Source organism: Sciurus carolinensis, chromosome 1, assembly GCF_902686445.1.
Source record: "Sciurus carolinensis chromosome 1, mSciCar1.2, whole genome shotgun sequence".
In the NCBI taxonomy this organism is placed as follows: domain Eukaryota; kingdom Metazoa; phylum Chordata; class Mammalia; order Rodentia; family Sciuridae; genus Sciurus; species Sciurus carolinensis.
In genome coordinates, this window is record NC_062213.1 from 208,729,779 (window position 1) to 208,742,041 (window position 12,263).

The window sequence follows — 12,263 nt, forward strand, 5'->3', positions numbered from 1 at the left end:
GCTGTCCGCCGAGCGGGCGCCGCTGGAGAGGCAGAGGCCGGCGGGACCGCGGGCGCAGGGCGCGGGCGCGGGGCCTGCTGCTCGCGCCTGGCAGAGGCGGGAGCGCGATGGCAGCAGCGGGAGGAGCGACAGCGTCGGAGAGAATAAAGAGCCGGCCGCGGAGGCGCCCGCCCGCCTCCAGCAACAGCGGCTGCCCTCACCCTCGCCGAGGCTGGGGCGGTGAGTGAGGGGCGAGGGGCGCCGCGGAGGGAGGGCGGGGAGCAGAGACAAAGGAAGATGCCTCGGGGGACCCCGGCGTCCGCAGGGAGTCGCAGCTCCGAGCAGAGGATGGGCGGACGCGACTCACAAAAGGGATGAAGGGGCAGCGTTGACGTGGGGGGTAAAGGCAGGGGCAGGACGGTGCTATAAAGGGGACAAGGGCCGCGGGAGGGGTGGGCAAGGGGCAGGAGGTAGGGGCCGAGGCCAGGGGAGGGGCCGGAAAAGGAACTGAGGCAGGCCAGGTGCTGGTGTGGAGGCTGGTGCTGGCCGGGGGATGGGGAGTGAAGCGAGGGAGATAAGAATGGAACCTCTTCGGGGAAGGGCACGGACCAGGGGCGTGGTAGGAGCAGGGGCTGAGTCGCGGGCAGAGGCTGGGCTGGTGCCCAGCGGGGCAATAGGGTGTAACGTATCTGTAGGGGGACAGTCCCCCGCAGGATCCCGTTCTAGGGTTTGGGCATTCGGCCTGTGTGTGGCTGCAAATGTGTCTTCTGACAGCTCCACCCTGGTGTCTGTGGGGAAGGGTCCCCAGGTAGGGTGCAAGGTGGAGGCAGGGTGGATGTGAGGTGTCCCGAAGTCACCTTGCCCACCCCTCCCCTAGGAATTGGCAGCAAACACCTCAAATCACCAGTGCAACCCCAACTCTCTTCAGTGTGAAGAGAAAAAAATGCAAATGAGCCCCAGGCAAATAAGCCGTATGCAAATAGCTGTCGGAACCCCCAGCGCGGTCCCGCGGGCCTGGAGCGCCCCCAGCGGCCTCCCTGGGAATTCCGAGCCAGAAAGGAGGGGCTGGTGGTGCAGTCAGTCTGGGATCCCCGACTTCTGCTCCCTCCAAATTTGGGGGCACCACGTGTCAGAGAGGTCCCACAGCCCGGATCCTCATGCAATCCTGACCAGTCACGTCTACCCTCCCGAGGCCAGGGTGACCACCTTCATGGCTAACGCCTTCACTATCCTGGAAAGATCTCTGCACACCCACCCCTCACCCTTCACTGGTCCTGCTCACACCCCACCATGCGAGTTTTCACCGTGCCATGCCCTTCTGCACTAGGGTCCTCCTCCTCTAGGCCAGACTGCACCCTGCCAGAACCGGGTGACCCCACCCAGTCATACCCACGGGCTCTGCGGGCAGGTCTATATTCCCTCAGCAGGTCCTCCTTCCAGACAAACTGCTGCTACCACAGCTACCAGTGCCACCCGTGTTCACCCTGACTCATCTCAGTCCACCTTGGGAAAGAAACAGTGACCACCCCCACCTCCTGTAGGTCCCTGGTCTGTCTGTAGGGCTCCCTCTGTCTTGTCCTTGAATGAGTCCTTCCTGGGCCCTAGGGCCCTGCCTTCACTGCCCCCTGGCCCCACCCCCACATGGCCTCCATCTGGACCCTCCCCGAGGTCCCTCTATCCCAAACGTATCCCATGGAGCCCCCATCCTGCCAACTGCTTCCTGGCCAGGCTGCCCCTGAAGCCCGCCTCAGGCTAGGCAGCCTCTTGGCACTTAACTTTCCGCCCTGTCCCTCTGCTCCCACTCCTTCCACTGCTACATCCCACATGGGAGTCACCCCTGCTTCATCACCTGTGTTAGGGACCTTCCCACCTCTTGTGGCCCTGAAACCCATTGTTCTAATGACACTTTGCAGGAAGTTCCAGTCCCTGGCCAGCCTCACCTCTCTTCTGGGAGCTCCTGCCCCAACCACCTCTGGATCCCTGACGCTGCCCGTGACACACTGATAAGTGTCCAGGCAGTGCTGGCAACTCCGTGCCCAGGGCAGGGTCTGACTTTTATCTCCCAGGGTAGGGCTTGGCCCAGAGCCAGAAAGCCGAGCCCGGACTTGGTGCGGGTGCCTCATGCAGGCTTTCCCATTTGCCTCTCACGGCTGGGTTGGGGAGGACCCCCTGGAAAGTGCCATGGCCAAGCCCCAGGTGGCACTGAGGATGTTCCAGGTGTGTTCTACGGGAAGAAGCTGGGAATGGGGTGGAGGAGTTGGGGGCAGGGGGGTCTGAGTGGTAGTGGGAGCCCTTGGCAAAATCTGGCTCCCCCAGAGAGCCTGGGATCTGCTACTGAGGGGGTGCCAGCAGCCTGGCCTGGATGCTCACATGGGGGCCTGAGATGGCCAGGAATGGGGCTCAGGGTCCTCTGGGCTCAGCCAGTGGGAAGGGGAACAAGGCCGGTAGCCGGGGCCCCACTAAGTCCCAGTCAGTGTCTGCGCCCCTGCAGGGGTGCAATGTCTTCAAGAGACAAAGAGCCATTGAGGCTCCAGGCCCGCGGGGGAGGGGAGCTCAGGCTACTGAAGCTATTTTGGGATCTTCAGACAAAATCATTCAGCCGGAGCAGCCCACGCAGGCCCATGTCCCGGGAATGAACAGGATACTGAGCCAGGAAACAGCCCCCCGGACTCTGGGCTCACACCCTAGCAACAGCAACACACACTAGCATTCCTCTGGGGGTGCAGGCACACTCCAAGTCTGCAGCATTGGGGTCACACGCCCTCACCTGCATGCACACACTGGGCCCCCCATACTAGCTGAGCACCACACCTCCTCACCCCTCATCCAGGTACACGGTGTGCACACTTTTAAGATCTAGCTGGGAACTTCCAGGTATTTCTATGGGTCTGGAAAGGGTGGCAGTCCGGACCACTGGCAACCCACTGGCCTATTCTCATGCAGATGACCCCTCTCTCTGCTCTGGAGTGGGTGGGGCTCCTTTGGAAAAGATCAGGTGGGGTGGATGGCTGGAGCCCACAGAACCTAGCTGTGGGTCAGACCTGCACCCAGCTCGTGTGTGCAGGTGCCACCTGCAGACGCACCGTCCGCCCTCCAGTCAGACGAGGGCCAGGCCTTTGCTCCCTTGCCCGCTGGGCTCCTGGGGCTGTGTGCTCAGAAGGGAAACTTCGCCCAGCCAACCGCACAGGTGTGTGGCTACGCTGGTGGGGGCGGGCAGTGCCTCCATAGCCTGCAGTCTCCTCGGGGTGTTTCAGGCTGTACCACATCCTCCCCTGCCCCTTGGCAGGCACTGGCACTTCACAGCAGGATGTTGCTGCTGGGCCCAGCTGGCCTTTAGTGGTTCCTCTTGCCAACCTCAGGTGAGGCCAAGAAGCGTCTGTGCCCTTTACCTTCCCCCAAACACATCGTGCTCTTCAGGGTGGTGAGAGTAAGTGAAAATTAAGGAACAGAGGCATCAAGAGCTGGCTCATAGGTCAGCGGACACTCCTGGAAGCCTGCAGCCTGGACCCCACCCCTCACTCCTCAGCTGGTCACACCTGGTCATTAACCCGCCCTAACCAGCCAGTCTGCGTCCCTGGGCAGGGCTCAGTGTCCCCAGCACAGCCTCAGGGAAGCTATATCATGGCAGTTTCTAACTAAGCCCAGACTGGTAATGTGGCCTCTAGGGGTGATATTTGCACACAGACCAGTGATGGGAAGGGGGCTTTTGCACAGATTCAGAGAAGAGCCTCAGACAGAGGCAGTTGCCAAGGCCCTGAATGGGAACTTGCTCAAGAAGCTGCAGGGGAGGAGGCCAGTGTGGTGAAGTCTGGGGGACAGGGACAGTGGGAGCAGCAATAGGCACGGTCAGGACAGCTTCTCAGGACAGATCTAGGGGGCAGCCCCACCCTGGGCCCCTACCACAACAACTAAGGGGTGCCAGGTGAGTAGCTACTGTAAAACATGCCTCTCCCCTCCCAGGCAGCTCAAAACCCAATTCAGTCAGGCCCTGTCCATTTCCAGGAGGAAAGGGACTGTGGAGATAGGTGGAACCCAGATGTGGTCAATGCCTCTTGAGAGTTCAGTTGTGCTGAGCTGGGCTAGAGACACCAGACACGGGGGGCTAGAGACACCAGACACGGGGGGCGGGGTGGGCATAATAGGGATGGTTCACTCCTGCCAAGGGCTGAGTTCCAGGGGCTTTCCTGGAGGTGCTGAAAAGGTGGGCACTGGGATGTACAGGACAGGGAGAAGGACAAAGGACCAAAGGTGCAGGAAGCAGAGAGCAGAGACAGGCTCTGGAGGGGAGTGCTGCGGTGGAGGTGGGCAGGGAGGAAGAGAGGGTCGGCTTGCTCTCCCAGCCAGGGGTCCTGGCAGCGTGCTGGCTTTTGGCCCTCTCCCCTTCCCGCATGGCACCTTTCTCCCACCTCACCCAAGCCACAGGGGGCAGCTGCTGTCCCCTGCTTTCCCTGGGTGTCAGCGCTCACTCACTCCAAAGTGCACTGGAACCTCATGCTGTGGGCAGGATGCCCCACTGGCCAGACTGCTTCTCCTAGGGCCCAGCATGGGTGGCCAAGGGGAGCACAGGGAGGGCTCAGGCCTGCCTCAGGCCTAACTGCCCTGCACCCTGTGTGGTTTGGGGGAGGGAGCGTGTCTGCATCAGCCTCAGGGTCAGGCACTGTCCTCACTGCAGCCCACCAAGCATGCCCTTCATCTTGCCACCTCAGCTACTCCCAGGGGCAGAGCCCACGGGATAAAGTGCTGGGCAGCTGACAGGCACAAGGCCCAGCTGGACAAGGCAGAGGCAGACTGAACAATCAGCAGCAAGCAGAGGTGATACATGTGCATGAGGACAGAGGCTGCTCAACACAGGCAGAGGGTGCCCACTGGCCAATACTTGAGTGCCCTCCTCCCAGACTGAGCCCAGGGACACTGTGGCATCAGGAACCACCACTGCCAGCCAGGCTCTGACAATGTACAGAATGACTGCACATAGCTTGGAAAGTGGCGGCCAAGGGCCCCAGGCACACACAGCACACAGGCACAGCTGGAAACAGCCTGCTGGTGGACACAGCTCCCTCTCCCACGCCTCTACTCCATGGGGGGTGCAAGGAAGTCTGGGAGGGGCCAGCTCCCCTTTCCCAGGTCCAGCTGTTAGCAGCCCCTGCAGGGGGCCTTCCTCAGAGGAAGTTCTCAGGATCTGTGCTGAAGGGAGGGGGCCCCAAAGAGGGGAGGGTCCCTCTCCACTGGAGGCTCCTCCGAGACCTTCCCCAGCTCCCAGGCACAGACTGCCTCAGCCGGGGGCCCAGGAGCAGGACACACAGGGGGCAGAGCCCCCTTCCTGGAGGTAAATATCCCTGGGGGGATCAAGTGCCTGGTGGGCAGGGCTACTGTGGTGACTGCAGCAACCCCCGGCCCAGCAGGCCTCTGGAAGAAGCTGAGGAGCCAGGAGGGCAGCTCCCTACCCCATCCGGGCCTTACCCCCACCTCTGATGTGAACAGCTAGCATGGGTCCCACAGTGGAGACAGGGGTGGGGTTGCCCCCCCAAGCTTCAACAGCAGTTTCCCACCCTCCTGTGGTGATGGGGGTAGGCTTTGATCTGCGGGGGGGATCAGCCCTTCTGAAGGGAGAACAGCCAGGTGGGAAGAGGCAGGGAGCTGGCAGGAGCGACCTGTGGCTGGACCCCTGGCCTTTCAGTGTGGGAACAGCCCCATCCTGACCTCTGCAGTCTCTCCTCTGCCTCTGGGACTGGGGGGCAGACTTCAACCTGGCCTGGGAACATGGCCTCTGACCTGGGCCAGGGCCCTGAGCAGGTGACCTCTGACCTTGAATGCAGCCCCCTCCCAGGTCTCTCACCCACGAAGGTGCAGGCAGGCCCCAACAGAACCAACTCCCTCCAGCCTCCACTGGGGCAGCCCAGGAGAGAAGGGAGGGTGGCTTCAAAGCAGCCTTTTCCATTTTCTAGTCTGCGGAGAATGGAGGCGGGGGCTCTGGGTGCGGATTGAGGAAGTGGGGTGGGTCTGGAAAAAGCCAAGAGCTGTTTCCATCAGCTCAGTCCTGCCCTGCTTTCCCGGTGTAAGGTAGGTCACCCCCACAGAATCCATGGCATACCCCACCCATCCCAGAACTGCCCCAGAAGCCCAGGGAAGCCAAAGACAAGACAGACCCACTCACTGAAATGCACTGGCAGCACCAGCACCCCAGGTGGGGAGGAGACGGCCCCGCCCCCAGCCACACAGGGCAGGCTGCGGTGGCAGGCAGTCTCCAGTGCCAGCGGCCTCCAGCCTGGACCTGCCTGGGGCAGGGGCCTTGAGGGCACTAGTTGGGGCCAAGGGGTAGGCTGAGAACCTGGATTCTAGAAGAGGGAAGCAGGGACAGGGAGAAGCTACCTCCCACATCAGCAGAGGAATGTGGTGGGGGAGCACATGGCACACAGCGGAATACCCAGCAGAGAGAGCCGCTGGTCCTGGCGTCCAGAAGCCTCCCCACAGCCTCAGGGATCAGTGAGAGGAACCCGGCCTGGGGCTCAGGATGCCCCCACCCACTGCCCTGGGACTGCCCTCCTGAGGGCCCTGGACAGTTGGCCTGGCAGGAAGGGCTTGGCCGGAACACCGCTGGCTAGGCCAGGCCTGGGAACATGGCTGCCAGGACCCCCAGCTTCAGGGCTGGGCAGAGCCAGGCTGGGCAGGTGCCAGGCTCACTCCGACCCTGGCCCCCTGCCCTGTCCCTGTGCCAGGCCCTGGCAGGGGCAGACAACACTCCCTTTCTCTGCTCCTGGCTTTGAATGGGGAGGGAAGGCCTCAGGCTGCCCTGCCAGCCCCATCAGGCCTGGGGTCTCTGAGTGTTCAGGAGTAAGCAGGAGGGCCTTCCTGAGGTGGAGTGGGAGGTGGTGGAGTGTCCAGGCTAGCACAAGGTGGCAGAGGGCTGCCCTGAGCAGGTTCCCAAGTGGCAGCTGGCACCAAGAGAGGCTAAGCCATTTTCCTGACAAAGCAGGGGGTGGGGTCAGCTTCCGGAAGGAGCAGGAGGGGCCCCCAAAGGTGGTACGGGGGAGGGGCACATACCTGTCTCAGCTATGCCAGGAATGTGGCTCCCCAGGCAGAGGAGGGAGGAGGAGATTTCCTGGGGGCTGCAGCTGGGGGAGGGGCTGACTGGACAAGGCCAAGAAGTCCCAGCTGGCCCAGGGGAGAAACTGAGGAAGGGAAGCCTCTAGCAGCAGGACCCCTCAGGGCAATGTCTAAGCAGGGGTCGGGGAGGGCATGTTCCAGGACTGAATTCCCACAGAGAGGGCCCTGGAGATCTTGGGTGACCACTGAAGACTAGGGGCCACGTAGACTTCACCTGTGCCCTGTGTGGGTAGGGCAGTGTGGGAGGGGTCGGCTTGGTTGTAGCCCTGTCTCCAAGAGGGCTGGGGAGGGGCTGAGGTGCTCATCTCCTGAAGACAGCAGATGGACCCAGCTTGGAGGGCTGGGCCTGAAGGGAACCTGGAAGAGGCCGAGCCCCGCTGTCCTACCCGGGGTCACTGAGGGATCAGCAGCCATGGCACCGTGGTCTGCTTCCAAAATAGAGATTTATGTCACTCAGCCCTGCTCAAGGTCTCTAAACTCCCCAAAACCTCACAGTGGAACCCAGATTTTGTCTTCTCTCCCTGGGGCCTCCCCTGGCCCCTTGATCCTATCTGTAAGCCCCCACCTGGATTTTAGGTCCTACACTGATCCCTGAGTGCCAGTCCTGTGGTTCACTGTAGGTCAGGCCACACCTGCCCAGGGGGTGGGGTGGGATTTCCCTGGGGACCCTCCTTCACAGCTGTCCCTCTGCTCAACCTGGGCATTCCCAACACCAAAATCTGGCATGGGCAAAGTAGGCTTCAGAAGCCGAACCTGTTCTGCCCAGGGGACCCTTCCTCTGTGCGACCTCTGACTGACCCCTTAGCAAGTCCTCAGTTCCTGAGTCATGGACCCTCAGGCCGGAACCCCCCAGTTACAGAGTTAATGGTCTGCCCTCTGGATCTCTCAGGGACAAGTGTGGCCCAAACCTGGATCCTCCTTCTCTAGGCCTTCCTCAGTCACACTCATCCCCCTTTGCTTCAATGCCATGCCCAGCCCACAGGCTTCCAGGGCAGGACCAGGTTCTCTGGTCCTTGCCCAGTGGGATGGCCTGGCTGGACCTCTCAGCTAAGCCTGTGCTAAGCAGGGCCCAACCCAGGGGACCTGGAGGCAGCCCAGGAGCAGCTGATCACAGCTGGGGGAGAGACAAGGCTGCCCATTCTGGGCTGAGTCCCTCCTCCTTCACAGTGCCCCTGGCAAGACAGCATGGGGGAAAGGTCCCAAAGATCCCCCATCAGGAACCAAGTCAGCATCAAAGCAGAAAGACAGACAAGAGGTAGGACTTCCCCACTAGCCAAGAGAGCACCTCAGAAGACTGGAAGTCATGACCCCTGCCACTGCCCTGGGGAGGAAGTGTTTCTGTGTCCCCCACCCCACATCCCATTCCAGACAGCCAAGAGGGAACAGACAGGAAGTGGAGGCCAGGAGCTCTTACATTCTCCCACCACATTCCCTGGCCCATCATGTGACGGGTCATTTCCCAGAGGCCAGGTGGGGAGGAGCTCAGGCACTAACCTGTCCAGTCCCCAGAAGTACTTGCCCTACAGAGAGGCTCTTCCCAGAAACTGTGGGCCTCTGGGTCACACAGTATAGGACCCCAACCTCCAACCCCTAAGCCTGGCCACAGGGCTCTTTGCTCAAACGTGTGGGCAGTCTAGGCAGACATGGGGCTTCTGCCAGAGCATGATAGCTGGTGTCCATTCACCTGGACCCAGGAAAGAGCCCTCCAAGGGGAGGCAGGGGAGAGGAAGCTGGTCCCGTTGCAGGGTTGGGGCTTGCTTCTGATCTGGGGCTTTGGCAGCTGGATGGTTGGAGATGCAGCCAGGGAGCAGGGAAGTAGGAATGAGGTGGGAACACAGCCAGACAGCAAGACGCTGTGCGCTCCAGCCGCAGTAAACCCCTCTTGGCCACCCTCCCTTGGCCACCTCCAGAGGACAAGTGGCCGCAGCTCTGCCACTCCCCACCAAGTCTGCCCCTCTGCACACACCTGTCACCCCTCTGCCCCTCCAACGGGACCCCTGCATGGACGCCCCCCACGCACCTTCTACACAAAACTCCACCTCCTCCAGGTTCCGCAGGGTGATCCGCATGAGGCTAGAGTTGAGCATTAGCTCATTCTTATGGGCTGGCCACAGGTAGGGGGGTGCTGGGTTCACAAAGAAGATCCTGGTGTCCCCGGTGGACACCTGGTTGTCACAGATGAGGGGGTCTCCAAAGCCGCCAATGACTACCTTGTTGCCGCCGTCCAGCAGGCTCTCCTGGGACACCACATCTTTGCCCTTCAAGTACCTCCAGACCCGAACCTGGGTAGACACAGGGGCAGGCGTTAATGGTCTCTTCCTACTGGGGAAGGGTGCCAGACAGTGGCCTGGCCCTTCCCCCTCTCTGTCCTCAGTTGCTCAGGCCAAATTTCCACAGCAGACCCCAGTCCTGGGCAAAGACCTCCGGACTGCTCCTGGGCAGAGGCTGCAGGAAGTATACATGGTGCTGGGTGGGTGCTGCTGCCCCCCACGTCACACAGGAGGACACAGGAACTCCCCATCTGTGAAAAGATGTCCCATGCCCACCCCAGGAATCAGCTCCTACCCCAGGTCTAACCAAGGTCAATACCCAATTCCAAAACGTCCACCCAAGCTCAAGCTGGAATTAGAAAGGGGCCCACCTGGCCCAGAGTGCCCGTCTCCCACCCTTCCTCTTCTCCTCTTCTCCCCCAATGCCTACCCCACTTGCACGCACTCTGGGCAAAGCCAGGACCAGCCACCAGGGTGGAGGGGGGTTTCAGGGCAAGCGGCCAGCCTGGAACTTTGCAGCCCTGTGGGTGGGCTGCCGCTTTCCCCCCAGGAAGTGAAAGCCCCCTCCTCCAGTTCCACAGTCAATGCAGCCAAGGCGTGTGAACCACAAAGTCAAGTTTGGGCAGCACTGAGCAGCCCCACCCTACACCTCCTCCCAGGGCCCTGAGGGCATCCACTCTGACACACTTGGGTGAAGGACAGCTGCAGCCGCCACCCAAGGCAGCCCCGCATAACAGGTCCCCAGACCCCGTTACTCCCTGTGAAAGGAGTTCTGGGGAGAGGCCTCTTCTTTCAGAGCTGTCGGGGCCAGGGCTCTTGGAACGGGAGTGAAGACAATGGGTGGCCTTTCCACCTGCCAGCTTGGGACTGCAGAATCACAGGAACCCCTCCGTCAGCTGGCACAGCCTCATCTAACCTCCACACATCCAGGAGGATCCGGCAGGAGATAACCCAGACCGGGGAGGGCCTGTGGGCTTTCATCACCTCCCCCCACCCAGCCACACCCGAGAGCAGGGGAGGAAGTCGGGAAAATCCTGCAGGGGCTTGGCAAAGCGCCCAGTGGTGAGGGGAGGGGCCCGGCGGGTGGGGGGACCCCAGCTGTAGCCCGCACAGGCCACTCTGAAGCCGCAACCCTCCCCATCTCCATGAACCAGGAATGATTCGATTTCTGATCCAGAGAGTAGTTTGGGGGGGGGGGGTCAGAGGGAGGACCAACCTTGGGTTCCCAGAGCCCTCCCTAGCCGTTTGTGGAGGAAATCCACCATACCTACTCCAGGAGCTCCAGCTGAGGGCCAGCTGAGAAGCGGGACAAGATTCCCCTCCCTATGGCCAGGGCAGTTCCAGTATTCCCGGGAGCAGGACAGAGCACCTGCCCCAGCCCCCCTCCCCGCCCAGGCACGCGAGGTTCAGCAGCGGCCCCGCCCACTCCCTGCTCCTGCACCCCACAACCCGAGGCCGCAGCACCCCTCAGCCGGCTCCCTACGTTAGAAAATCAGGCTGTGCACACCTCTCTTCTCTCCTCTCTTCTCTCCTCTCTCTCCCCTCTCTCTCTCCTCTCTCCTCTCTCTCCTCTCTCTTCTCTCTCTCTCTCTCTCTCTCTGCAACCCCCTTTAGCCCTGGTATCCGCCTCTGGGGAGCAGGGAACAGCAGGTCGAGCCCTTGTCCCCACTCCCGGCAAAAAGCGTCACCTCCCCGGTCTCTACCCCTTTTCTTTGGCTGGTGGGGAGGGGGTGCGGCAGCCCACATCCTCCCTGGGGGGAGGTGCACTTGTTTCCGTCAAGGGAGAAGGCTTTGGGTGGAGGGGAAGCCACCACCCGGTATCGGGCCTGGGCACCACGGGCGGTACCGCAGCAACACCGCAGGAACTTTCCCTGTCGCTCCAGAGTTTTCCGGGACCTGGCGCCCCACCCGGAGGCTTGGCGGTCGCCAAGGGAGCGCGAGCAGGGGCTGCGGTGCGTCTGGGTTCGTTCCCACGGCCTGGGGTAGGGGGTCCCAGCAGGGCGGCCCGCACGCGAGGGGAGGGCCTCGGGGCGGCATCGCGGGGAAGAGGCCCTGGCCCCGGCCTCCCGGGGGCTGGGGTCCCGGCGGGGCCCACCTTGCAGGAGTACGTGTGCTGCACCGGGTCCACGTTGAGGATCTCCTCCACCGTGCCGGTGAGCACCACGTTCGCCTCCTCCTCGCGCCGCTCCAGCGCGCGCTCCGGGCACGTCCCGCCGGCGCTGGGCAGGGTGTGCGCGGCCACCACCAGGAGCAGCAGCAGTGGCCGCAACGGAGCCGGGCCGGACGGCCGCAGGCTGGCCATGGCGCAGCCGAAGACGGCGGAAGGCGGCCGGGAGAGCGCGCGGGCCGGGCCGCGCCGGGGACCGGACTGGACAGGACGGGACGCAGCCCCGGGAGGCGGCAGGAGCGCGGGCGGCGCGGGGGCGGGGCGGGGGCGGGGCCGGGCAGCGCTGCCCCTCCCCCACGGGGGCCCGCCCCGCCCGCCCGGCGCCCTGCGACCCGCGCCGGCCGCGAACAAAGCACCGGGACAGCGGCGCCGGGCGGAGGCCGGGGGTGGGAGCGCTGCGTCGCGCCGGGTGGCTGTGGGGACCGGCCGGGGACTTGGGCAGGCCGGGGGCGGGGCGGGCCCGGCGATCTCTACTGTGCCTCACCCTGCGGACGCCCCTCCCCCCGCCTGCACGGACGTCCCCCCAAGGAAATGCGGCTGAAGTCGGGTTAATGCATAATCTAAAGGAGACGTGACGGGACTTCCAAGGGGCTCGTGGCGACGACGGGGCCGCCAGAGGGGCTGCGGGAGCCCGAATTCGCCGCCCCTCGGTCCTGCGGCCTGCCCCTCCTCTGGCGGAGGAGCGGTCCCTCCAGCTGGGATCTGGGACCGCGTTCTCAGGGTCCCGACTCCTGCTCGCTCGC

At 63.1% G+C, this 12,263-nt stretch overlaps 1 protein-coding gene and 1 long non-coding RNA gene across 6 annotated transcripts in view; one reads left to right on the forward strand and one right to left on the reverse strand.

The window, feature by feature from the left end:
• The window catches only part of Agrn (agrin), a 32,591-nt gene extending 20,621 nt beyond the window's left edge, over nt 1-11,970 (reverse strand). For 4 of the 5 annotated variants that reach the window (XM_047538494.1, XM_047538502.1, XM_047538487.1 and 1 more), the window contains exons 1-2: nt 11,449-11,970; nt 9,104-9,365 (exon numbers count right to left, since the gene is read on the reverse strand). In XM_047538494.1, the coding sequence (XP_047394450.1) occupies nt 9,104-9,365; nt 11,449-11,655 (469 nt within the window). In that variant the 5' untranslated portion in view covers nt 11,656-11,970. The remainder of the gene's footprint in view (nt 1-9,103; nt 9,366-11,448) is intronic. The other variant, XM_047538511.1, reaches the window with a different exon arrangement.
• The window catches only part of LOC124975999 (uncharacterized), a 21,464-nt gene continuing 9,201 nt past the window's right edge, over nt 1-12,263 (forward strand). Inside the window, exon 1 of the long non-coding RNA XR_007106951.1 lies at nt 1-219. This is a non-coding gene — a long non-coding RNA (uncharacterized LOC124975999). The remainder of the gene's footprint in view (nt 220-12,263) is intronic.